Source organism: Labrus bergylta, chromosome 8 (genome assembly GCF_963930695.1).
Source record: "Labrus bergylta chromosome 8, fLabBer1.1, whole genome shotgun sequence".
In the NCBI taxonomy this organism is placed as follows: domain Eukaryota; kingdom Metazoa; phylum Chordata; class Actinopteri; order Labriformes; family Labridae; genus Labrus; species Labrus bergylta.
This window is the reverse complement of record NC_089202.1, coordinates 31958052-31985117: the sequence shown is the minus strand read 5'-3', so window position 1 is coordinate 31985117 and position 27066 is coordinate 31958052. Positions and strand designations below refer to the sequence as shown.

At 46.4% G+C, this 27066-nt stretch overlaps 5 protein-coding genes across 7 annotated transcripts in view; 3 read left to right on the top strand and 2 right to left on the bottom strand.

Moving 5' to 3' along the window:
• Nucleotides 1-6989: 6989 nt before the first annotated feature.
• On the bottom strand, nt 6990-8440 carry LOC136179890 (uncharacterized). Its single transcript, XM_065958213.1, has 4 exons — nt 8357-8440; nt 7708-7852; nt 7284-7392; nt 6990-7200 (listed from the first exon to the last, which is right to left on the bottom strand). Exons 1-4 carry the CDS (start codon nt 8430-8432, stop codon nt 7075-7077), a joined length of 456 nt encoding a protein of 151 aa, XP_065814285.1. The 5' UTR covers nt 8433-8440; the 3' UTR covers nt 6990-7074.
• A 3354-nt stretch (nt 8441-11794) lies between these two features.
• Nucleotides 11795-27066, bottom strand: part of LOC110003068 (gamma-aminobutyric acid type B receptor subunit 2-like) — a 42036-nt gene continuing 26764 nt past the window's right edge. Inside the window, exons 1-7 of one of the 3 annotated variants that reach the window (XM_029282388.2) lie at nt 18209-18389; nt 14717-14827; nt 13769-13996; nt 13543-13665; nt 13361-13463; nt 12936-13032; nt 11795-12149 (exon numbers count right to left, since the gene is read on the bottom strand). In XM_029282388.2, the coding sequence (XP_029138221.2) occupies nt 12005-12149; nt 12936-13032; nt 13361-13463; nt 13543-13665; nt 13769-13996; nt 14717-14827; nt 18209-18373 (972 nt within the window). In that variant the 5' untranslated portion in view covers nt 18374-18389 and the 3' untranslated portion in view covers nt 11795-12004. Of the gene's footprint in view, nt 12150-12935; nt 13036-13360; nt 13464-13542; nt 13666-13768; nt 13997-14716; nt 14828-18208; nt 18390-27066 lie in introns of those variants that run through there. The other 2 variants (XM_020658767.3, XM_065958372.1) reach the window with 2 other exon arrangements.
• On the top strand, nt 16434-18167 carry LOC109978882 (high choriolytic enzyme 1-like). The gene has a single exon (XM_065958027.1). The coding sequence runs from the start codon at nt 17131-17133 to the stop codon at nt 17929-17931; it is 801 nt and encodes a 266-aa protein (XP_065814099.1). The 5' UTR covers nt 16434-17130; the 3' UTR covers nt 17932-18167.
• Nucleotides 19840-21710, top strand: LOC109978884 (high choriolytic enzyme 1-like). The gene has a single exon (XM_065958025.1). The coding sequence runs from the start codon at nt 20677-20679 to the stop codon at nt 21472-21474; it is 798 nt and encodes a 265-aa protein (XP_065814097.1). The 5' UTR covers nt 19840-20676; the 3' UTR covers nt 21475-21710.
• LOC109978883 (high choriolytic enzyme 1-like) lies at nt 23792-25072 on the top strand. The gene has a single exon (XM_065958034.1). It carries the CDS (start codon nt 24194-24196, stop codon nt 24992-24994), a length of 801 nt encoding a protein of 266 aa, XP_065814106.1. The 5' UTR covers nt 23792-24193; the 3' UTR covers nt 24995-25072.

Genomic DNA, 27066 nt, shown 5'->3' with positions numbered 1-27066 from the left:
AGAGATTTATTTTAAATGAAGACAACAAGGCTCTCCATAAAGTCTGTCCTGTGTAAATGTGTCTCTGAGTCCTGACTGTCTACTATGAGGGAGAAGCTCGAGTCCCGCTGGCTGTGTTGTTGTCAGAGCCGTGTTTACATGGACGGGCACGGCCGGCTCCTCCCCTTGTGTATAAAAGCTGTTTTAGTCAAGAACTAGAGAGAAGAAGAAGAACATACTCACTGATTATTTGGATGTTAGTAAGAGTTTTTAGATCACGCTCATTTCTGTGTCAGTTTACATGAAATGTGAAGCTACCAGCTAACTAAAGAGCGCTAACATTAGCATGCTAACACAACAATGTGAAGCTACGAGCTGACTAAAGAGCGCTAACATTAGCATGCTAACACGACAAGGTGAAGCTACGAGCTGAATAAAGAGCGCTAACATTAGCATGCTGACACGACAATGTGAAGCTACGAGCTGACTAAAGAGCGCTAACATTAGCATGCTAACACAACAATGTGAAGCTACGAGCTGACTAAAGAGCGCTAACATTGGCACGCTTAACACAACAATGTGAAGCTACGAGCTGACTAAAGAGCGCTAACATTGGCACGCTAACACAACAATGTGAAGCTACGAGCTAACTAAAGAGCGCTAACATTGGCACGCTAACACAACAATGTGAAGCTACGAGCTGAATAAAGAGCGCTAACATTGGCACGCTAACACAACAACGTGAAGCTACGAGCTGACTAAAGAGCGCTAACATCGGCATGCTAACACAACAATGTGAAGCTACGAGCTGCCGGTTTTCCCTCCTCTCTGATTGGCCATCAACAGGTCCACCTGCGTCTCGTCTGTCACACCTGAGTCCGATCCCTCCTGGAGGGTCTCTTGGGTCATGGATTCAGCTCACGTGTGGAAACTCTGGTGTGGAAACTTTTACGTAATGTGAGAGCGGTCTGCTGTGAACCGCCGCGGCGTGGTGACATAATCTCTGCCAGCGTGTCATCACAACCAATTACACACCTAACAAACCCCGTCTGTTCTTGTGCACAAACACTTCTGATCGGACGTGAATGAAGCTCGGCGTCACAGCAGAAAAAAATAATATCTACACACAAACAGGAAGGAGAAGAAGAACATCAGAGGAAAAGAGAGGGGGGGTTCTCTGGCAGAGATGTCGACATGTTTGGACAATATGTGACAGAAACCCCGTCGACGATGTGACCCTCATGACTCCAACATGTCACAGGGGCCTCAACGGAGCGAGGAAACGTGATCAAGTGTCCTCTATGCGCCGTTCCGTGCAGGGTCGGTGTGTTTGACAACAATTAAAGGGGAAGTCTGACAAATCTGTAATGACTGCAGCATAATCCTTATGGCTAAATTCCAACAGACCTGAGAGTCTACTGACCCACAACATGTGAAATAAACCCATCCAGTCCTTTGTTTGTGGTCTGCATAAGTCTTACAACACAGAGAAGCTCTGTTTCTAATGTGCTCTCCTTGTGATGTCACAGTGGGATTCTGGTAAAAACAAATCCCCTCCCCTCCCCTGGTATCTCCACCCATGGACTCCACCCCCAAACTAGAACAAACCGTTCCAACCGACCATTTTTATTCTCTCTACAGACAAGTGATGTCTACGGGGAAAACTCAGGGGGGGGGGTCATTACATTTAAAGAGACACACACACCAAAACGGAGCGTTCTGAGAGAGCTGGTTTATACAGGGTCACAAACCTCCTCTGGTGCTTGATTCATGTTATATTTTGACCAAAGCACAGATGTTTCATTTAGACCACAGGGGACTGTTTGAAAAGGTGGAGGAGGGGACTGTTTGAAAAGATGGAGGAGGACTGTTTGAAAAGGTGGAGGAGGGGACTGTTTGAAAAGATGGAGGAGGACTGTTTGAAAAGGTGGAGGAGGGGACTGTTTGAAAAGGTGGAGGAGGGGACTGTTTGAAAAGGTGGAGGAGGGGACTGTTAGAAAAGGTGGAGGAGGACTGTTTGAAAAGATGGAGGAGGGCTGTTTGAAAAGGTGGAGGAGGGGACTGTTTGAAAAGGTGGAGGAGGGGACTGTTTGAAAAGGTGGAGGAGGGACTGTTTGAAAAGGTGGAGAAGGAGGACTGTTTGAAAAGGTGGAGGAGGACTGTTTGAAAAGGTGGTGGGGGACTGTTTGAAAAGGTGGAGGAGGACTGTTTGAAAAGGTGGAGGAGGGGACTGTTTGAAAAGGTGGAGGAGGGGGCTGTTTGAAAAAGTGGAGGAGGGGACTGTTTGAAAAGGTGGAGGAGGGGGGGACTGTTTGAAAAGGTGGAGGAGGGGACTGTTTGAAAAGGTGGAGGAGGGCTGTTTGAAAAGGTGGAGGAGGGGGCTGTTTGAAAAGATGGAGGAGGGCTGTTTGAAAAGGTGGAGGAGGGGGCTGTTTGAAAAGGTGGAGGAGGAGGACTGTTTGAAAAGGTGGAGGAGGGGACTGTTTGAAAAGGTGGAGGAGGGGACTGTTTGAAAAGGTGGAGGAGGGACTGTTTGAAAAGGTGGAGAAGGAGGACTGTTTGAAAAGGTGGAGGAGGGCTGTTTGAAAAGGTGGAGGAGGGGACTGTTTGAAAAGGTGGAGGAGGGGGCTGTTTGAAAAAGTGGAGGAGGGGACTGTTTGAAAAGGTGGAGGAGGGGGGGACTGTTTGAAAAGGTGGAGGAGGGGACTGTTTGAAAAGGTGGAGGAGGGGACTGTTTGAAAAGGTGGAGGAGGGGGCTGTTTGAAAAAGTGGAGGAGGGGACTGTTTGAAAAGGTGGAGGAGGGGGGGACTGTTTGAAAAGGTGGAGGAGGGGACTGTTTGAAAAGGTGGAGGAGGGGACTGTTTGAAAAGGTGGAGGAGTGGACTGTTTGAAAAGGTGGAGGAGGGGACTGTTTGAAAAGGTGGATGAGGACTGTTTGAAAAGGTGGAGGATGAGGACTGTTTGAAAAGGTGGAGGAGGACTGTTTGAAAAGGTGGAGGAGTGGGCTGTTTGAAAAGGTGGAGGAGGGGACTGTTTGAAAAGGTGGAGGAGGGGACTGTTTGAAAAGGTGGAGGAGGGGACTGTTTGAAAAGGTGGAGGAGGACTGTTTGAAAAGGTGGATGAGGGGACTGTTTGAAAAGGTGGAGGATGAGGACTGTTTGAAAAGGTGGAGGAGGGGACTGTTTGAAAAGGTGGAGGAGGGGACTGTTTGAAAAGGTGGAGGAGGACTGTTTGAAAAGGTGGATGAGGGGACTGTTTGAAAAGGTGGAGGAGGACTGTTTGAAAAGGAGGATGAGGAATGTTTGAAAAGGTGGATGAGGACTGTTTGAAAAGGTGGAGGAGGACTGTTTGAAAAGGTGGAGGAGGACTGTTTGAAAAGGTGGAGGAGGGGGAGGATATGTCCTCTTTAAATCAGTGTGTGTGTGCTTCTTCGGGCTCCGCTGAACTGCGTCTCAGCTCCGTCAGTCTTGAATCTTTGTGTGGACATTTATGGAAAATGTTGGAAAATATTGAAGACCATTTATGACTGAGAAATAAATCTTCCATTAAGGAAGAAGGAGGAAGATGATTTTTAACCACAAACAGCTGTTAAATTGCTCTCACAGGACAGCGGAGCAGAAAAAGGTCGGGGGTTTGATCCCTACAAACTGTGCAGAAACTCCATCACACCACATGACCATCGGTCCATTCACAGAGACGCCGTCTGACGTAGGAGCCGCTGCGAGTTCGCTCATTAGGAGATGTGGTGTGCCCCCCCCTCACCCCCCCCCCCCTCTGTGGGTGTTTCTGCAGCAGAACAAAGACTTTCCTCTCCAATCAGACCTCAGATTATCTGAAATACTGAAGTTCATAAAGTCACAGCAGGAAGCCGCTACCGCATGTCAATCAAAACTGAAACCAGACAAATGGAAATATTTTTGTTTCCTCTGAAACGTTCACTCAGAAATGTTATTAAAGTGGTCGTCTTGATTTAAAAAAAACCTCAAAAACTATTTAGAGTGCACAGTGGATAGAGCAGGAAGCCAGGAGAGAGAGAGCGCTGGGAACAACTGTCCTGCAGCCAAAAAATATTTAGGCCTGATATTTAAGATTCATGTATTTTGATTGCTTCATCGGTGGTGTGTGAATGTGTGTGAGTGGATTAGTTAATACTGACGGACTCTTTACTCAGCGGCCTCTACCACCAGCGTGTGAATGTGTGTGAGTGGATTAGTTAATACTGACGGACTCTTTACTCAGCGGCCTCTACCACCAGCGTGTGAATGTGTGTGAGTGGATTAGTTAATACTGACGGACTCTTTACTCAGCGGCCTCTACCACCAGCGTGTGAATGTGTGTGAGTGGATTAGTTAATACTGATGGACTCTTTACTCAGCGGCCTCTACCACCAGCGTGTGAATGTGTGTGAGTGGATTAGTTAATACTGACGGACTCTTTACTCAGCGGCCTCTACCACCAGCGTGTGAATGTGTGTGAGTGGATTAGTTAATACTGATGGACTCTTTACTCAGCGGCCTCTACCACCAGCGTGTGAATGTGTGTGAGTGGATTAGTTAATACTGACGGACTCTTTACTCAGCGGCCTCTACCATCAGTGTGTGAATGGATGAGTTAATACTGACGGACTCTTTACTCAGCAGCCTCTACCACCAGCGTGTGAATGGATGAGTTAACACTGACGGACTCTTTACTCAGCGGCCTCTACCATTAGTGTGTGAATGGATGAGTTAATACTGACGGACTCTTTACTCAGCGGCCTCTACCATTAGTGTGTGAATGGATGAGTTAATACTGACGGACTCTTTACTCAGCGGCCTCTACCATCAGTGTGTGAATGGATGAGTTAACACTGACGGACTCTTTACTCAGCGGCCTCTACCATTAGTGTGTGAATGGATGAGTTAATACTGACGGACTCTTTACTCAGCGGCCTCTACCATTAGTGTGTGAATGGATGAGTTAATACTGACGGACTCTTTACTCAGCGGCCTCTACCATCAGCGTGTGAATGGATGAGTTAATACTGACGGACTCTTTACTCAGCGGCCTCTACCATTAGTGTGTGAATGGATGAGTTAATACTGATGGACTCTTTACTCAGCGGCCTCTACCATCAGTGTGTGAATGTGTGTGAGTGGATGAGTTAATACTGATGGACTCTTTACTCAGCGGCCTCTACCATCAGCGTGTGAATGTGTGTGAGTGGATGAGTTAATACTGACGGACTCTTTACTCAGCGGCCTCTACCATCAGTGTGTGAATGTGTGTGAGTGGATGAGTTAATACTGACGGACTCTTTACTCAGCGGCCTCTACCATCAGCGTGTGAATGTGTGTGAGTGGATGAGTTAATACTGACGGACTCATTACTCAGCGGCCTCTACCATTAGTGTGTGAATGGATGAGTTAATACTGACGGACTCTTTACTCAGCGGCCTCTACCATCAGTGTGTGAATGTGTGTGAGTGGATGAGTTAATACTGATGGACTCTTTACTCAGCGGCCTCTACCATCAGCGTGTGAATGTGTGTGAGTGGATGAGTTAATACTGACGGACTCTTTACTCAGCGGCCTCTACCATCAGCGTGTGAATGTGTGTGAGTGGATGAGTTAATACTGACGGACTCTTTACTCAGCGGCCTCTACCATCAGCGTGTGAATGTGTGTGAGTGGATGAGTTAATACTGACGGACTCTTTACTCAGCGGCCTCTACCATCAGCGTGTGAATGTGTGTGAGTGGATGAGTTAACACTGACGGGCTCTTCACTCAGCGGCCTCTACCATCAGTGTGTGAATGTGGAGTTGTGATCTGCGGTGTGAAAGAGCTTTGAGTAGCACCGAGAGCACAGAGCTGAGGACGGTGGCAGCGCAGCCGACCATGACTCCACAGCGGAACGACGAGGACGCACCAAGACAGAGAGCAAGAGAAAGACGAGAGAGGCGGCGCTGTGCAGGAGTGAAGAACGATACAGGCTCAAGTGCATCTACCGTTGACCTTTAACCCTTATTAACCCTTAATTTTTCTGGTGAAGGAGCAGGTCCAGGTTTTTCGCCTTACTTATATTGATTGATGGATATTGATGACTATTGTAGTAATGATGTGTTGATCTGTTATTGTTTGTTTGCTAACCCCCAAAGGGGGGATTATGTTGTAGTTTGAAAAGGTTGAATCATAACAGAAACACACAATCTGGACAGCAACAGGCACAAACCAATATTTATTTAACCTCTGAATTTAGCCAGGTCATAAGGTCATGTTCTGACACATACATACCCAGCCACCCTTTCCTGGTAATAGAGCAGTTTGTCCAGCCAAGAAACCTCTAGGAAATGGTCTTTATATAGCACACATGTTGTAATTGCTCAGTGTGTTGATTGCCCATAACAAGATGATTAGGATGCTATTAAAGAACTGCTCCAAGAGAAATAAACAGATCCTCAATTCAGAAGCCGTAGTCTCTGTCTGATTGTTCAAGAGCATTTACTCTTCTACAACAGCAACTCGGCTTCTTTCATCACTTCTGACCTCGCTTCCCCCCGACAATAGAATTGATTAGTGATTGACTGATCACTTTTAAAGCTCGTGTTGGCCTTGCCCCAAATGACATCACCGAAATGTTGATCCCCTATGAACCATATCATGACCACAGTTCCTCACGTGGCGCCCTTCTGCTCGTTCCAAAGTCGAGGCTCAAATCTAAAAGGAGACTTTTTAATCTGGGCCTCTAGACTTTGAAACGAGCTGCCAGAGGAGAATTAGAGACATCCTCTATAGACTTGTCTATGACTCGTCCTTCTGTCCTCTGCTGCTTTTATATACTTATTATTTTATTCTTCCTTGAATCTTTTTGTTGTCCTGACTTCCTGCCTTTGCTTTGTCTGTCAAAGCTCATTATAAGCATCTGTTTTTATAGTGTAAATACACAATTTATTGGGAAGAACCCTGATTATTCAACAGCTTTCATTCATCTTTACATCCACGTCTGTGGCGCCCTCTGGTGGAATAAAAAGCACACAGCACCTTCTGTTACGTTCACCTTTTATTTTCAGAGATGAAACAGGTGCGAGCTGTCAGAAAGCTGCACAGTTTGTATTCATTGATTCATCATGCGACGAGATCCCATGTGACAGTTATCGAAGATGAGGCTGTAGTCGGAGCCGCCGGCCGCCACAAAGTCAGCTACCGTCTTCCTGCCCTCGAATTCTGCAGTTTCAACGACCTGTAAAGATTAAAAACTAGTTTGATCCACTGAGTTTGAGCTGTAATGATATGAAATGTATTAAAGTGAAGTCAGAGTTTTACCCTCCACTGTGGACCCATGTGTCGAACGTCAACCACCACTGTGTCAGAGGAGATGCCGTAGTTTCCTCCTTTGTGAACGAGCCACTGAGCGCCATCAATCAGAGTCACCCTGACGGACACACAGAGTGAAGGTCACATCTCCTCCTCCTCCTCTTCAGTGTAAATAAGTGTCAGAGCTCCTCAAAACATGTGTGTGAAGTTTCTTGTTCTAAATCCACTCTGATCCTGTATTTGATCATGTCTATAAACCCCTCTATTTCAGCCTCACTGCAGAAGACAGAGTCTAGTGGACACTGGAGGAACTGCAGTTTTGGCACTTACACGTTGGCCTCTAAATGATAATTTATTAATGAAGAAATGAGGGACTCTGAATCTGAGGTGTCACCCATAGGTGTTCCTAGGTGATGTACCTGTGCAGACTCACCTGACTCCGGAGTGGCTGAATGGTCCAAATATAACAGAACTCCCATCCAGCGGCCTCTTCATCCTTTCTGCTTTGTACACCCGAGAGTTGTAGAGCCGAGTCAGGTCCGACCCTGACAAGTCGTAGTTATAGTTCGGGGTTCCACCTGTCGAAGAAGCAGATCTTACTTTTTTTATTTTGAGCTTCAGGTGATGATGATTTTCTGTTATTTATAACAAGATGAAGTCTGTTCATCTAACTCTGGGAAGCAGACAGACGGTACAGCGACATTACCTCACCAGGACAAGTTCATAAACCAACAGGCAAGAAAATTAAAGTCAAATAAGCTGTAAAACCTTAAAATAAAAAGAAACACAAATGAACATTAGACACTGAGCTGTAAGTTTGTGCAGGATGATGTTTGAGTGGTGAATGATTATAGCACCATCTTATGGACTAAAAATATTTTGTTTTACCATTCTAGTATAAAAATATTTTGCACAAGTAAAATAATCATTTCTACAACACATCGGCGACACATTGTTGACGTGCAGAATGCTGCTATTTTTTACTGTATCAAATGTTCCCCTATCTCAGTTATGACTGGAATCTACGGGCGATGAAACGTCCACATTGATGTAAGAAAACACTCTGAGGTGCACAGACTCACCACCCTTGGAGGCCTCCAAGCTGACAGCCAGCAGAGTCAGAGTGAGAGCACAGAGGAACATTTTGAAGGACAGCATGTTGGCTTTCAAAGGGTCAGACGCTCAGTGAGACTTTTAAAGGGTTTCGACTCCCCTCCCCATTTGGACACAGTTATTATTTACTTCTTCGTAACATTGGTTAATTAATAACATCTGGACAGGAAAAACCCAGCTTGCATCACATCAGTGGACAGAGCAGGACTTTTAGTCAAATCAATATTGACATTAAAAACTTCCTTTTTAATGAAACAACACTTTGATACGAACAACAGAGAAGGAGACCAAAGACTGAATACATCATGATCTGAATCTCCCTGCACTTTTTGTGATGAAGCATCAGACACGGACAGCTACTTAAAGGGATACCTGCATTAATCTTTGTATCATTAGAAACCTGGTAGTATTTTTGAATGGTCGTGCATCCCGCCCTCATTTCCCCTGAGATGTGAAATCTTTGTATTTCTGAGTCTGTAAAGGAGCTTCCAGTGACGCAAAATGACAATTTTTGCGTCACTGGAAGCTGTTACGGTTAGCGGGGTGAAACTACAACGCTAGTTCCTCATATTTTCAACCACTGAAGCTACAGACCAATCACAGATCAGTGGGTGGGAACTCACTCCCAGAATCCAAACTTAACGTCCGCCGTATTGCTTGGAAGCTATGCTAACAGGCTCTATGGAGAAAGCTGATAATCGTCTCGCGGCTATATTCTCGTGGCTCTATTGCTATATTTGCCGAGACATAAGGCCTGCCTGTCGGCGGCGGTGAGGACGAGGAGCCGGGGCCGGCTCGAGCTGGGGCGGACTGGTAGTGTCGGTGCTCTCACTGTTTGTCTATGGACACAGACATAGAGTCTGTTTTCTGACAGGAATTTACAAGATCAATTCTGGAAGAAATCTCTGAATCATTTGTGTAAACGGTCTCATGTGTTGAAGTAAATATGTCTGTAAATGTTTTTATTTCTATATTTCTACTGCTATACTGTATATTTTGGAGAAACTGCCATGATCGAATTTCCCTCTGGGATTAATAAAGTATTTCTGATTCTGAACCAGAGGACCTTAGTGGGAGTGGCCTGTGGTGCTGTGCATTCTGGGATTTGGTGTCTTTTATCCACATGAGCCAAAAAGACACTTTCTTCCTTTTCTCAGTCAAGAAGGCACCAACTTCAAAATGTATTTCACATTTCTACATATATGACCCAATGTCAGTAGAGATTCATGTTTCATGGTGAAGTGACCCTTTAAAGTGACTTCAGGTGACTATTATTCTGGTCCTGTAAGTAACTGCGTTCATCCAGCAGGTGGCAGTATATCCGCTCTGTTCATTAACAAACGTTCACATTACACCTAACATTTTAAAAAAAGTTTAATTTAGAGACAGGACAACAGACAGAAATCAGGTAGAGAGAGAGTGGAGAAAAACATGCTTGAAAGAAGCCACAGGTTGGACTTGAACCTGGGCCGTCCACCCGGAGGACCACATCCTCCATACATGGGCCGTGCACACTAAACACTTTGGATACCAGTTCTGCAATCTTTAGCTTTCCATGAGTTTTCTGGCACTCAATTCATCTCCTGCTCTGATTATTCTGGCCTGATTTCTGTTTGACCAATCACAGCTGTTTACCTAAAATGGGGCGGGGTTAAAGCAACTTTGAGGCATGTAATCATTAAACAAGAGGCGGGGACAGTGGAAGAAACATGTTTGAAGAAAACAGTGAAAATTAAAAAAATAACTTTTCTTTTCTCCCTCCAGAGGAATAAAACACAAATTACATCTTATATTTGTTGTTTTTTTAATCAGAGGAATCAAACAGCGACAGAAAGCTTCACGTTTACTGCCTCATCATGCGTCTAGAAGCCCAGTGACAGTTATCGACCACAAGCCGATATTCAGAGCCGCCGCTCTGCACGAAATCCCCGACAGTCTTCCTCCCCTGGAAATCCTCGACTTCAATAACCTGCAGAGACGTCAGCACACAGATCAGAGAGCCTCACACTGTTTGTTCTGTAACGATTCATCCAAACAGAGATTCACCTTCCAGTCAAAGGTCATCTGACTCGCCCGGTCACCACCGTCTGAGACGAGACGCCGTAATTGTCCCCTTTATGAATCAACCACTGAGACTTATCGTCCAGAGTCACTCTGAGGGACAGAATCAAAATATTCATATAAACAACAAACTGTAACAAACAAGTGGGCGAGGTGTCAGGTTAAGTCCTAAACCGCCATTTTATAATGACCAGCAGGGGGCGCTTGTATCGGTTGTGTGTGTGTGTGTGTGTGTGTGTGTGCGTCTGCAGCTGAGCTGGACCCCTCGGCTCGTTTCAGCCTCTCGGTGAGATTAACGGGCTGGTTGTAGAACGCTGAGACGTCTTTAAGGTTAAACCGACGTCAGAGAAAACATGTTGTTGTTATTTAAAATCTAAACGTGCAAAAACAGACAATCAGCCGCTACATTCGCCATCGCCTTTGAGAAGTGATCCCCGACAGCGTGATGCGGGGTTTCTCGTTGACCACTTCGTCGTCTTACGGAATGATCTTTGGTAGCATGTTTGCGCAGCTAACATTAGCTTGCTACTTCTTCAAAAGCTCTGGTGTTCAACAACGTAACATACGACTTCATGGGTTGTTCTAAAACCTGATTGGATGTTGTCAGATTCTTCAAACAAGGTGGATTCTGGGGGAAAAGGTGTCCGCTTGCTGGGAATGAATAAATGAATGAATAGCGTTAGCATTAGCTAAAGGCAGGGTTGGCAAATTTATAAAAAAATAGCATGATTTTGAAAGTAGCATTCCCTCAGTGCACCGTCTGCACACACCCCCTTCCCTCTGTGCGCCCTCAAAAGCCACGCCCCTCAAGAGTGCCGTTGCTCCAGAAGCTTTGGCGAGCAGGGAGACAGGGAGGCGTCTGATTGGTTCATCAGATTGGTACCTCGTGGCAGATATTGGTCAAAGTTTTTACAGACTTACAAACTGATCCAGATGATGGATTCTCTTTGTTCCTTTTGGGGGGGACCACCTGGCACACTGCCAGAGCCTTTTTCTTTCTTCAGACATGGTTGGCTCTTTATCATGTGTTTCTCAGATGAGTTTGTAGCTCGACATGCGGCGTCTTTTATTTCCACACCGTCGACTGTAAACGTCTTAATCTGAAAGGACTTCAGTCCACATGTTGCAGAGCACTGATAAGTTTCCAGTCACATTAGTTCTCAGGTGTTATTACATTTCAGCGAGTTCTATAAACGATAGACTTTACACCGTTCAAAAGGAGGCCTCTGTCAGGTCGGATTCCAACCCACAACCGCAGCAACTAGGACTATCAGGAGGAGTATTTCAGGAGTTTTCTGCAGGTGTGAATGCAGCTTTATGGGATAGGTTAAAAAAAAAAGCTTTACCAAAGTTCACTGAGTTTTATATGAATTTAAACGTTACATAAAAAACATAAAAACACCAAACATAAAAAAAACTCTTCAAATCATAAAAACTAAAACAGTAGAAAAACAAAAAGAACTATTCAATCAGCTTCGTGTCCGTTTTCTTCTCTGACTCTGATTTTCATGTTTTCATCATCCTCGTAGAGATTGTGTTTGTGTTTTAAAATGTGTTCAGGAAGTCGCCTTCAGCAGGTCGTGGTGAACGAAGGCCTCCCGGCTCCCAAACAGGCTGGAGCTGCTGGCGCTGACGCCCCCGATGACGGGCATGTAGGAGTGATGGAGGATGGGCAGCTGGACGGAGAGACGGCGCTGCATGCTGACAGAAAACATAAAATACAGAAATGTCAAACATAACATCTATTTTTAGGTTTGTTTGTCTTCTATCTGAAGTCAGAAAAGTCTTACTTTAAGCATATTTTAAGCCACATTTTGACTTTATGTTTGTATTTTGAAGTCTAAAGGTCCAATCAGTGAGCTGTGTAGAGAGTGAGATGATAAAGGTATCTTACTCTCTGATCATTAAGGAAACATGCTATGTTGAAGTGCTGGCTTCTCTGACAACAATGCAGCAGCCAGTATGTCCTCCTTCTAACTTTAGATTCTGCTCCTGAATGCTCTGGATTTGTTTGGACCAGAGAAGGTAGGCGCTTTTAAGACACACCCCCACACGGCCGTTTTGGACGCCCCTCGGTTTGTCAGATATGAGAGCAGTTATCAGGTCAACAGGTGTTGCAGTGATGGAAGCGGTCAAGAGAAGTGGTTCAGATAGAAGTGATTGTACCCGACCTAAAAAGCCTCTGCATGTTTCTAATAAGCTCCACGAGCAGAAACGTGCTCAAACTAGGATCAATATTGGAGATGCTTTTGAAAAATGGAGAGAGGTTAGAACACAGAAAGGTTTACAGACCCATGCAGAGCTGGATAAACACTGAAGCTTCAGAGTCCACCACATGGTGACCTGAGTGAGCGGGGGGGGGGGGGGGGGGGGGGGCAGCTCTCTATGATGTTTAGAATCTGTACACAAACAGAAGGCATTGCTGTGTGGACATTATCTGTTTGAATCCCGTGTGTTTGTGTGTTTGTGTGTTTGTGTTGGACTCACTGTTCAGGAGAGTTGATGTCGTCTGGACTCAGAGGTTTCCTGTCAGAGTTTGTGTCCTCAGAACAGATCAGAGCCGACACAACAGATCGGCCTTCACCTGCTGACACAGAACACGAGTCACAGGGAGAAGTCTGTCTGTGATGGAGGGAGGCCATCTTTAAGTTTACAACATGACGGGATCTGAACAGCTCTCACAGCCTCATTAAACCTTTCTGATGCTACATTTATAAACCTCAACAGAGCGTCAGAATAGAAAACACTGTTTAAAAATAAACATAAAAAGCTGCGACCTGATTGGTCACTGATTATAATCCAGTTTTTGTTTGTTTGTTTTTCTTCTGATGGAGCCGAGCTAGCAGTTTCCCCTTGCTTCCACTCTTTGTGCTAAGCTAGGCTAACCATGGATAATAAGATTTCATGTTTACCATTGTTTCTTCCTCTCGTCGTGTTGAGGAGCGTCAGGTCAGAATCAGCCGACTCTGACTCTTTACAGAGCTGCATACTGATGGTTTCTATTTCTAAATCCAGCTGTAAAAACAGAAGCAACATAATTTGAGTGAACCAGCCCTTTGAGGCATGTCATGTCACAGGTTGACGTTGTCCTCACCTGCTCAGTGTGACTCTTCAGCAGCAGGTTTAACCTCCTCAGCTGCTCGTCTTCCTCGTCTTCTGCAGCCCGCAGCTCCAGAGGCTGCTGCAGCTCACTGCCATGGAAACACACGTACACAAACTGCAACAACATGAAAACAAAAACCATCATCAACATGATGTGGACGTTGTTTTTTGTCACCGTGTGTCAGTCTGCAGAGCTGCTGGTGTTGCGACGCGCTGACCTTAGGGCCGAACATGCAGCTCAGAGTGAAGATGTTGCAGCAGAGGACGAGGCTGCTGACCACACAGAACTGCACAGGAGGATTATGGGACGTCAGCAGAGACCCTGTCGCCCCGGACACGCTGAACACGGTCACAGCAAACATACTGAGAGTCAGCTGTTTGCTGCTGACCGCAGGGTGATCCACCTGCACGCACCTGATGCTCCACGCCACAAAACATCCCAGACCCTGAAATGAAACCATCGACTTTAAAGTCTTTAAATGTGATTGTTCACACTTAAATGTAGAAATCAAGTATCTCCTCTGAAAATAACCCTGTGAGTCATGACTGTCTACAGAGTCCTATCTTCAGTTTGTTTACATCGCCGGGACGGCCGGCTGACTCCTCCCCTCGTGTATAAAAGTTGTTTAATTGAGGGACTAGAGAAAAGAAGAATAACATACTGTACTCACTGCTTAACTGTGTTTCTAGATCACGCTCATTTCAGGTCAATTTACATGCAGTGTGAAGATACCAGCATAATAAAGATCGCTAGCATTAGCATGCTAACACAACAATGCAGCGCGAGTTGTTTTGGTTTCATGCTGGAGCTCAAGGGCGACATCTGCTGGATCAAAAAATCACATATAAAGACTTTCATCACACATGTTCAATGTTTGAACCTCAACACTGATACAATTCAGGATGCTAAACATCAAGTAATGCTGCAAGAAGTTAATCTCTACATTTTAATATGTTTGGTGCAGATTGCGATCATCTCTGAATAAATTCTAAGGGCTCTAAAATGTTGAAGTGGAGTGGAGTCTGTGTGCAAACAGCAAAACCTGATTTTATGTTCTAAAACAAAGGTGTGGACATAGCCTCAGACTGCACATTTGACGACTAACAGCAGAGAAATAGCATGGATTTATAAGCTGTGATTAGTCTGTGTAGTTCCAGGTTCTGACCAGCAGGGGGCCTTTGTATCCGTAGACAGCAGTGAGCCACAGCTCCATCTTGATGCCGCTGCAGCATTCAGAGGAGAGGCGGAGGACGACGTCCTGACCAGACAAGTCGCTCTGAAAGACAAAGACAAAGAAGAGGTTCTTTAACATCTTGTTGTTGTGACTCTGCAAACAAATACAAACAGCATAGTCAACGGAGTAAGACAACACGAGGGTTCAGACAAAGGAAGATAAACTTCTGACAAGAGGACTTTTTCATCTCTCCCAACCATCATTCGACGACCCGTCAGATTCATCTGGTGACTGTTTGGAGTGACCCAACCCCCTACAAAGAAGTAGGATCGCTCAGTCAAACCACAAGTGAGCGGCTGTGGGTCAATGGTAGAGTCTGTCATCTCTCAACCGGAAGGTCGGAGGATCGATCCCCAGCTCCTGCAGCCACATGTCCGATGTGTCCTTCGGCAAGACACTTAATCCCAAATTGCTCCCCCTGCTTCATCAGCGATGTGTAAATGTGTTAATACTGATGGACTCTTTACTCAGCAGCCTCTACCATCAGCGTGTGAATGTGTATGAGTGGATGAGTTAACACTGACGGACTCTTTACTCAGCAGCCTCTACCATCAGCGTGTGAATGTGTATGAGTGGATGAGTTAACACTGACGGACTCTTTACACAGCGGCCTCTACCATCAGCGTGTGAATGTGTATGAGTGGATGAGTTAACACTGACGGACTCTTTACTCAGCGGCCTCTACCATCAGCGTGTGAATGTGTATGAGTGGATGAGTTAACACTGACGGACTCTTTACACAGCGGCCTCTACTATCAGTGTGTGAATGTGTATGAGTGGATGAGTTAACACTGACGGACTCTTTACTCAGCGGCCTCTACTATCAGTGTGTGAATGTGTATGAGTGGATGAGTTAACACTGACGGACTCTTTACACAGCGGCCTCTACTATCAGTGTGTGAATGTGTATGAGTGGATGAGTTAACACTGACGGACTCTTTACACAGCGGCCTCTACTATCAGTGTGTGAATGTGTATGAGTGGATGAGTTAACACTGACGGACTCTTTACACAGCGGCCTCTACCATCAGCGTGTGAATGTGTATGAGTGGATGAGTTAACACTGACGGACTCTTTACTCAGCGGCCTCTACTATCAGTGTGTGAATGTGTAGTGTATGAATGGAGCGAGAGGAATGTGCTCCCTCTTCTCAGCCTCGAACATCAACATCTCTCAGAAATCTACATTTTTGAATTGGAGACGGTACGCCTCATAACAACCACACTGGAGGTCCACGTGTTGTTCTGAATATCACCCATAAGGGGGGAAAGAGGGGAAGGTTAGCAAGGTCTTGTCAACCGGTAGCTTTTCTAAGTTGGCTGCCCGGCTACCGGCACCGTTGCCCGGCTTGAGCACAGGACTTCAGTCAGCCAGGATTTTGAACTTGTCAGGCCCGGGGCAGAGGGCTCTCCGTGGGTGAAGTGTCAGTGTTTGATGACAGGGAGAATGTTAAACTGTAGCAAAGAGATGAGTAGCAAGTTCAACACAGACTCCGGGGGGTGGCGAAATCACAAAGTGTCAGGCTGAGAAAGCGGGTGCAGAGGGATAAGATGGAGCTGGAGCTCATAGCCCCAGAGCTAGCACTTGCTCCAGGCATCACGGGGCTGCAGCCACGGACCCAGAGTCTGGGATGGGTCTGGACCTCAACTTCCCTATCGAAACATAACTTTCTGATCCTAGCTGTCTCTCTTACTCTCTCTCGTAAATAAACCACAGCGGCCCTACAGGCCTGGAGCACTTCCGTTTCAGGCTGAACTTGCAGCGTTTGTGTGTTTGCTGTTGTTTTATGGTTGTGTGTGTTTTGACTTTCATGACTTTCGAGTTTCATTTCTGTACTTGCAGCGCGTTTGATGCTTATGCAGCGCGTTTGTGTCTTTGCAGCGTGTCTGTGGTAGTTTGCATTTGCTTTTCAATATGAAACGTTTCTATATATTCTCCGCGTTTTTCTAAATCTATGTTATGTCATCAGTTGCTGATTGTTTGACCCCTACCGGCCACCATTTATACCAGCAGCAGCTCCAACACATGACTGGAGCCAGGCAGAGGACGCCAAGGTTAGCCAGGAGGCTACAGCTAACTGTTTAAAGAAAACAACCTATAAAGCTGTTTCTTCTTCTTCTGGTGAGCAGATAAAACAAACCATGTTTAAACAGGAGGCTGGTCTGTGGAGTCCTCCCCTCAGAGGTTTGTTTAGGCCCAGCAAAGACCACCCCAACCCATAATCCTGCTGCAGACACACCTGTAGAGGAGAGTATAAAGAGTGTGGACTGAGCTGAGTCCAGCATCAAGCTTCAAGGAGTCTCTCCACAGCAACTCTCCACAGAAGCTCCACAGCCACCCTGAACATGATTCCGTCTGCCAGCCTGCTGCTGCTGCTCCTGCTCGGCCTCTCTCAGGCTCTTCCTCTTCAGGAGGAAGGAAGCGCAGAAGAAGAAGAAGAAGAAGTCCCAGACGGCGTGGACATCACCACCAGGATTTTGACCTCCAACAACGGCACAGACGAGATCCTGCTGGAAGGAGACCTGCTGGCTCCCAAAACCAGAAACGCCATGATGTGCTGGTCCCAGAGCTGCCTGTGGAAGAAAACCTCCAACGGCCTGGTGATGATCCCCTTCACCGTGAACAGCCAGTTCACCAGCGGGGAGAGGCAGAAGATCGACTACGCCATGAAGGGGTTCCACCGCAAAACCTGTCTCCGCTTCGTCCCCCGTAAGAACGAGTACGACTACATCAGCATCGAGAACAAAGCGGGATGTTTCTCCAATCTGGGCAGAACGGGAGGCAGACAGGTGCTGTCTCTCAACAGGCGGGGCTGCCTCTACCACGGCATCATCCAGCACGAGATCAACCACGCTCTGGGCTTCCAGCACGAGCAGTCCAGGAGCGACCGCGACAACTACGTCCGGATAAACTGGGAGAACATCGACCCACAGATGGCCGGCAACTTCCACAGGGAGTCCACCAACAACCTGAACACTCCCTACGACTACTCCTCCATCATGCACTATGGAAGAACAGCCTTCTCCATCCAGTACGGCAAGGACTCCATCACCCCCATCCCCGACCCCAACGTCCAGATCGGCCAGAGGAAGGGCATGTCCTACTGGGACATCATGAGGATCAACCTGCTGTACAGCTGCAAATAACAACACTGAAGCTAAACGCAGAAAATGATAAAGAATCTGATTTTTCACTGTTTACTTTTTAATGTTCAGAAAACTGAATATGTAACCTGCATGCCAAAATGATCAGCAATAAAAAATCTATGCAAAATAAACACTGTGAAGTCATTTCTGTCTTTGTGCTGCTTGAAAACTTCAGACAAAAGATAAAAAAGTAATGTTTGACAAGAGGAAATTACAGCTTTAGAATCAGACATATTGTGGCTTCAGATACCGACAAAACAACATCATTCAGTAATACCTTTGTTGTACTTCTGGACGGCAGACAGTCTGAGTGGGAAAACAAATGACGACCAGATTGCAGCTTTGTCCGTTGAAACCAAAATTGACTTAAACAGAAAAAACTGTCTCTCCTCACAGCCTTCTCAAAACGACCCATCATCCAGTCTGCTGCTCTCGCAGACATTAAACACCATGTTACCTGTCCTCTATGGCCAATCAGAGAGGAGCTCCAATCGGTGCCAGATTGACTCCAGGTGTAATCACTCTCACCTCCGCTGGAGTGAACGAGACTCAAGCAGATGATTCAACAGAGGGAAAAAATACCAAACTTCCTTCTTAAGTCCAAACATATCAAAGACATATACACTCATCGACCACTTTATCAGGTACACCTCGCAAGGACCGGGTTGGACCCCGTTTTGTCTTCAGGACTGCCTTAATTCTTTGTGGCATAGATTCAACAAGGTGCTGGAAACATTTCTTCTGGATACAGATTTTGGTCCATATTAACATGATAGCATCACACAGTTGCTGCAGATTTGTCGGCTGCACATCCATGAGACGAATCTCCCGTTCCACCACATCCCAAAGGTTGGATTGAGATCTGGTGACTGTGGACGCCGTTTGAGTACAGTGAACTCATCGTCATGTTCAAGAAACCAGTTTGAGATGATGTGAACTTTGTGACATGGTGTGTTATCCTGCTGGAAGTAGCCATCAGAAGACGGGTACACTGTGGTCATAAAGGGTTGGACATGGTCAGCAACAGCGCTCAGGTAGTCTGTGGCGTTTAAACGATGCTCAATCAGTACACAGGGACCTCAGTTTGTAACGAGGGGTTATTTGAGTTACTGTTGTCTTTCTATCAGCTGAAACCAGTCTGACCATTCTCCTCTGACCTCTGGCATCAACAAGAGAACGGCCGCTCACTGGATATTTTTTCGTTTTCTCTGTAAACCCTTGAGATGGTTGTGCATGAAAATCTGAGTAGATTATCAGTTGCTAAAATACTCAAACCAGCCCGTCTGGCACCAACAAGCACGCCACATTCAAAGTCACTTAAATCAACTTTTTTCCAATTCTGATGCTCAGTTTGAACTTCAGAAGATCGTCTTGACTGTGTCTACATGGCTTAATGCATTGAGTTGCTGCCACGTGATTGGCCGATTAGATATTTGCATTAATGAGCAGTTGAACAGCTGAACCTAATAAAGTGTCCGGTGAGAGTATATCGTAAACATTCAGTTTTCTTTAACACTGACTCCTGAGCGAGAGGAATGTGCTCCCTCTTCTCAGCCTCGAACATCAACATCTCTCAGAAATCTACATTTTTGAATTGGAGACGGTACGCCTCATAACAACCACACTGGAGGTCCACGTGTTGTTCTGAATATCGCCCATAAGGGGGGAAAGAGGGGAAGGTTAGCAAGGTCTTGTCAACCGGTAGCTTTTCTAAGTTGGCTGCCCGGCTACCGGCACCGCTGCCCGGCTTGAGTACAGGACTTCAGTCAGCCAGGATTTTGAACTTGTCAGGCCCGGGGCAGAGGGCTCTCCGTGGGTGAAGTGTCAGTGTTTGATGACAGGGAGAATGTTAAACTGTAGCAAAGAGATGAGTAGCAAGTTCAACACAGACTCCGGGGGGTGGCGAAATCACAAAGTGTCAGGCTGAGAAAGCGGGTGCAGAGGGATAAGATGGAGCTGGAGCTCATAGCCCCAGAGCTAGCACTTGCTCCAGGCATCACGGGGCTGCAGCCACGGACCCAGAGTCTGGGATGGGTCTGGACCTCAACTTCCCTATCGAAACATAACTTTCTGATCCTAGCTGTCTCTCTTACTCTCTCTCGTAAATAAACCACAGCGGCCCTACAGGCCTGGAGCACTTCCGTTTCAGGCTGAACTTGCAGCGTTTGTGTGTTTGCTGTTGTTTTATGGTTGTGTGTGTTTTGACTTTCATGACTTTCGAGTTTCATTTCTGTACTTGCAGCGCGTTTGATGCTTATGCAGCGCGTTTGTGTCTTTGCAGCGTGTCTGTGGTAGTTTGCATTTGCTTTTCAATATGAAACGTTTCTATATATTCTCCGCGTTTTTCTAAATCTATGTTATGTCATCAGTTGCTGATTGTTTGACCCCTACCGGCCACCATTTATACCAGCAGCAGCTCCAACACATGACTGGAGCCAGGCAGAGGACGCCAAGGTTAGCCAGGAGGCTACAGCTAACTGTTTAAAGAAAACAACCTATAAAGCTGTTTCTTCTTCTTCTGGTGAGCAGATAAAACAAACCATGTTTAAACAGGAGGCTGGTCTGTGGAGTCCTCCCCTCAGAGGTTTGTTTAGGCCCAGCAAAGACCACCCCAACCCATAATCCTGCTGCAGACACACCTGTAGAGGAGAGTATAAAGAGTGTGGACTGAGCTGAGTCCAGCATCAAGCTTCAAGGAGTCTCTCCACAGCAACTCTCCACAGAAGCTCCACAGCCACCCTGAACATGATTCCGTCTGCCAGCCTGCTGCTGCTGCTCCTGCTCGGCCTCTCTCAGGCTCTTCCTCTTCAGGAGGAAGGAAGCGCAGAAGAAGAAGAAGAAGTCCCAGACGGCGTGGACATCACCACCAGGATTTTGACCTCCAACAACGGCACAGACGAGATCCTGCTGGAAGGAGACCTGCTGGCTCCCAAAACCAGAAACGCCATGATGTGCTGGTCCCAGAGCTGCCTGTGGAAGAAAACCTCCAACGGCCTGGTGATGATCCCCTTCACCGTGAACAGCCAGTTCACCAGCGGGGAGAGGCAGAAGATCGACTACGCCATGAAGGGGTTCCACCGCAAAACCTGTCTCCGCTTCGTCCCCCGTAAGAACGAGTACGACTACATCAGCATCGAGAACAAAGCGGGATGTTTCTCCAATCTGGGCAGAACGGGAGGCAGACAGGTGCTGTCTCTCAACAGGCAGGGCTGCCTCTACCACGGTATCATCCAGCACGAGATCAACCACGCTCTGGGCTTCCAGCACGAGCAGTCCAGGAGCGACCGCGACAACTACGTCCGGATAAACTGGGAGAACATCGACCCACAGATGGCCGGCAACTTCCACAGGGAGTCCACCAACAACCTGAACACTCCCTACGACTACTCCTCCATCATGCACTATGGAAGAACAGCCTTCTCCATCCAGTACGGCAAGGACTCCATCACCCCCATCCCCGACCCCAACGTCCAGATCGGCCAGAGGAAGGGCATGTCCTACTGGGACATCATGAGGATCAACCTGCTGTACAGCTGCAAATAACAACACTGAAGCTAAACGCAGAAAATGATAAAGAATCTGATTTTTCACTGTTTACTTTTTAATGTTCAGAAAACTGAATATGTAACCTGCATGCCAAAATGATCAGCAATAAAAAATCTATGCAAAATAAACACTGTGAAGTCATTTCTGTCTTTGTGCTGCTTGAAAACTTCAGACAAAAGATAAAAAAGTAATGTTTGACAAGAGGAAATTACAGCTTTAGAATCAGACATATTGTGGCTTCAGATACCGACAAAACAACATCATTCAGTAATACCTTTGTTGTACTTCTGGACGGCAGACAGTCTGAGTGGGAAAACAAATGACGACCAGATTGCAGCTTTGTCCGTTGAAACCAAAATTGACTTAAACAGAAAAAACTGTCTCTCCTCACAGCCTTCTCAAAACGACCCATCATCCAGTCTGCTGCTCTCGCAGACATTAAACACCATGTTACCTGTCCTCTATGGCCAATCAGAGAGGAGCTCCAATCGGTGCCAGATTGACTCCAGGTGTAATCACTCTCACCTCCGCTGGAGTGAACGAGACTCAAGCAGATGATTCAACAGAGGGAAAAAATACCAAACTTCCTTCTTAAGTCCAAACATATCAAAGACATATACACTCATCGACCACTTTATCAGGTACACCTCGCAAGGACCGGGTTGGACCCCGTTTTGTCTTCAGGACTGCCTTAATTCTTTGTGGCATAGATTCAACAAGGTGCTGGAAACATTTCTTCTGGATACAGATTTTGGTCCATATTAACATGATAGCATCACACAGTTGCTGCAGATTTGTCGGCTGCACATCCATGAGACGAATCTCCCGTTCCACCACATCCCAAAGGTTGGATTGAGACCTGGTGACTGTGGACGCCGTTTGAGTACAGTGAACTCATCGTCATGTTCAAGTTTGAGATGATGTGAACTTTGTGACATGGTGTGTTATCCTGCTGGAAGTAGCCATCAGAAGACGGGTACACTGTGGTCATAAAGGGTTGGACATGGTCAGCAACAGCGCTCAGGTAGTCTGTGGCGTTTAAACGATGCTCAATCAGTACACAGGGACCTCAGTTTGTAACGAGGGGTTATTTGAGTTACTGTTGTCTTTCTATCAGCTGAAACCAGTCTGACCATTCTCCTCTGACCTCTGGCATCAACAAGAGAACGGCCGCTCACTGGATATTTTTTCGTTTTCTCTGTAAACCCTTGAGATGGTTGTGCATGAAAATCTGAGTAGATTATCAGTTGCTAAAATACTCAAACCAGCCCGTCTGGCACCAACAAGCACGCCACGTTCAAAGTCACTTAAATCAACTTTTTTCCAATTCTGATGCTCAGTTTGAACTTCAGAAGATCGTCTTGACCGTGTCTACATGGCTTAATGCATTGAGTTGCTGCCACGTGATTGGCCGATTAGATATTTGCATTAATGAGCAGTTGAACAGCTGAACCTAATAAAGTGTCCGGTGAGAGTATATCGTAAACATTCAGTTTTCTTTAACACTGACTCCTGAGCGAGAGGAATGTGCTCCCTCTTCTCAGCCTCGAACATCAACATCTCTCAGAAATCTACATTTTTGAATTGGAGACGGTACGCCTCATAACAACCACACTGGAGGTCCACGTGTTGTTCTGAATATCGCCCATAAGGGGGGAAAGAGGGGAAGGTTAGCAAGGTCTTGTCAACCGGTAGCTTTTCTAAGTTGGCTGCCCGGCTACCGGCACCGTTGCCCGGCTTGAGTACAGGACTTCAGTCAGCCAGGATTTTGAACTTGTCAGGCCCGGGGCAGAGGGCTCTCCGTGGGTGAAGTGTCAGTGTTTGATGACAGGGAGAATGTTAAACTGTAGCAAAGAGATGAGTAGCAAGTTCAACACAGACTCCGGGGGGTGGCGAAATCACAAAGTGTCAGGCTGAGAAAGCGGGTGCAGAGGGATAAGATGGAGCTGGAGCTCATAGCCCCAGAGCTAGCACTTGCTCCAGGCATCACGGGGCTGCAGCCACGGACCCAGAGTCTGGGATGGGTCTGGACCTCAACTTCCCTATCGAAACATAACTTTCTGATCCTAGCTGTCTCTCTTACTCTCTCTCGTAAATAAACCACAGCGGCCCTACAGGCCTGGAGCACTTCCGTTTCAGGCTGAACTTGCAGCGTTTGTGTGTTTGCTGTTGTTTTATGGTTGTGTGTGTTTTGACTTTCATGACTTTCGAGTTTCATTTCTGTACTTGCAGCGCGTTTGATGCTTATGCAGCGTGTCTGTGGTAGTTTGCATTTGCTTTTCAATATGAAACGTTTCTATATATTCTCCGCGTTTTTCTAAATCTATGTTATGTCATCAGTTGCTGATTGTTTGACCCCTACCGGCCACCATTTATACCAGCAGCAGCTCCAACACATGACTGGAGCCAGGCAGAGGACGCCAAGGTTAGCCAGGAGGCTACAGCTAACTGTTTAAAGAAAACAACCTATAAAGCTGTTTCTTCTTCTTCTGGTGAGCAGATAAAACAAACCATGTTTAAACAGGAGGCTGGTCTGTGGAGTCCTCCCCTCAGAGGTTTGTTTAGGCCCAGCAAAGACCACCCCAACCCATAATCCTGCTGCAGACACACCTGTAGAGGAGAGTATAAAGAGTGTGGACTGAGCTGAGTCCAGCATCAAGCTTCAAGGAGTCTCTCCACAGCAACTCTCCACAGAAGCTCCACAGCCACCCTGAACATGATTCCGTCTGCCAGCCTGCTGCTGCTGCTCCTGCTCGGCCTCTCTCAGGCTCTTCCTCTTCAGGAGGAAGGAAGCGCAGAAGAAGAAGAAGAAGAAGTCCCAGACGGCGTGGACATCACCACCAGGATTTTGACCTCCAACAACGGCACAGACGAGATCCTGCTGGAAGGAGACCTGCTGGCTCCCAAAACCAGAAACGCCATGATGTGCTGGTCCCAGAGCTGCCTGTGGAAGAAAACCTCCAACGGCCTGGTGATGATCCCCTTCACCGTGAACAGCCAGTTCACCAGCGGGGAGAGTAAGAAGATCCGCCGCGCCATGAAGGGGTTCCACCGCAAAACCTGCCTCCGCTTCGTCCCCCGTAAGAACGAGTACGACTACATCAGCATCGAGAACAAAGCGGGATGTTTCTCCAATCTGGGCAGAACGGGAGGCAGACAGGTGCTGTCTCTCAACAGGCAGGGCTGCCTCTACCACGGCATCATCCAGCACGAGATCAACCACGCTCTGGGCTTCCAGCACGAGCAGTCCAGGAGCGACCGCGACAACTACGTCCGGATAAACTGGGAGAACATCGACCCACAGATGGCCGGCAACTTCCACAGGGAGTCCACCAACAACCTGAACACTCCCTACGACTACTCCTCCATCATGCACTATGGAAGAACAGCCTTCTCCATCCAGTACGGCAAGGACTCCATCACCCCCATCCCCGACCCCAACGTCCAGATCGGCCAGAGGAAGGGCATGTCCTACTGGGACATCATGAGGATCAACCTGCTGTACAGCTGCAAATAACAACACTGAAGCTAAACGCAGAAAATGATAAAGAATCTGATTTTTCACTGTTTACTTTTTAATGTTCAGAAAACTGAATATGTAACCTGCATGCCAAAATGATCAGCAATAAAAACTCTATGCAAAATAAACACTGTGAAGTCATTTCTGTCTTTGTGCTGCTTGAAAACTTCAGACAAAAGATAAAAAAGTAATGTTTGCAAAGAGGAAATTACAGCTTTAGAATCAGACATATTGTGGCTTCAGATACCGACAAAACAACATCATTCAGTAATACCTTTGTTGTACTTCTGGACGGCAGACAGTCTGAGTGGGAAAACAAATGACGACCAGATTGCAGCTTTGTCCGTTGAAACCAAAATTGACTTAAACAGAAAAAACTGTCTCTCCTCACAGCCTTCTCAAAACGACCCATCATCCAGTCTGCTGCTCTCGCAGACATTAAACACCATGTTACCTGTCCTCTATGGCCAATCAGAGAGGAGCTCCAATCGGTGCCAGATTGACTCCAGGTGTAATCACTCTCACCTCCGCTGGAGTGAACGAGACTCAAGCAGATGATTCAACAGAGGGAAAAAATACCAAACTTCCTTCTTAAGTCCAAACATATCAAAGACATATACACTCATCGACCACTTTATCAGGTACACCTTGCAAGGACCGGGTTGGACCCCGTTTTGTCTTCAGGACTGCCTTAATTCTTTGTGGCATAGATTCAACAAGGTGCTGGAAACATTTCTTCTGGATACAGATTTTGGTCCATATTAACATGATAGCATCACACAGTTGCTGCAGATTTGTCGGCTGCACATCCATGGGACGAATCTCCCGTTCCACCACATCCCAAAGGTTGGTTTGAGCTCTGGTGACTGTGGACGCCGTTTGAGTACAGTGAACTCATCGTCATGTTCAAGAAACCAGTTTGAGATGATGTGAACTTTGTGACATGGTGTGTTATCCTGCTGGAAGTAGCCATCAGAAGACGGGTACACTGTGGTCATAAAGGGTTGGACATGGTCAGCAACAGCGCTCAGGTAGTCTGTGGCGTTTAAACGATGCTCAATCAGTACACAGGGACCTCAGTTTGTAACGAGGGGTTATTTGAGTTACTGTTGTCTTTCTATCAGCTGAAACCAGTCTGACCATTCTCCTCTGACCTCTGACCTCAACAAGAGAACGGCCGCTCACTGGATATTTTTTCGTTTTCTCTGTAAACCCTTGAGATGGTTGTGCATGAAAATCTGAGTAGATTATCAGTTGCTAAAATACTCAAACCAGCCCGTCTGGCACCAACAAGCACGCCACATTCAAAGTCACTTAAATCAACTTTTTTCCAATTCTGATGCTCAGTTTGAACTTCAGAAGATCGTCTTGACCGTGTCTACATGGCTTAATGCATTGAGTTGCTGCCACGTGATTGGCCGATTAGATATTTGCATTAATGAGCAGTTGAACAGCTGAACCTAATAAAGTGTCCGGTGAGAGTATATCGTAAACATTCAGTTTTCTTTAACACTGACTCCTGAGCGAGAGGAATGTGCTCTCTCTTCTCAGCCTCGAACATCAACATCTCTCAGAAATCTACATTTTTGAATTGGAGACGGTACGCCTCATAACAACCACACTCGAGGTCCACGTGTTGTTCTGAATATCGCCCATAAGGGGGGAAAGAGGGGAAGGCGTTCTGGGGTCCAGCTGCACAGGGGGGCGGGGGGCATAGAGGTTAGCAAACACATTGTGGTTCCTTAATTGATGCATCGAATGAACAATTGTTGGGTTGATGTTAAATTGAATTGAAAACTCTAATAATTTGACTTTTATTTTGAAATAAAATACAAATAAAAGTGCTGTAATTAGCCTGTAAAGAATTATAGACACTAAATTAAACTAGTAAGAGCACAACGATTCCCTTAGTACTATTACTATATGTATATTATGGGCTGCATGGTGCTGCAGGAGTTAGCGCTGCTCCCTCACAGCGAGAAGCTTCCTGGTTCCCTGTGATTGGATCGCTGGATAAAATCGTATTTCCTGCATTTCCAACATTTCCAACATTTCCAGTATCGCCGCTG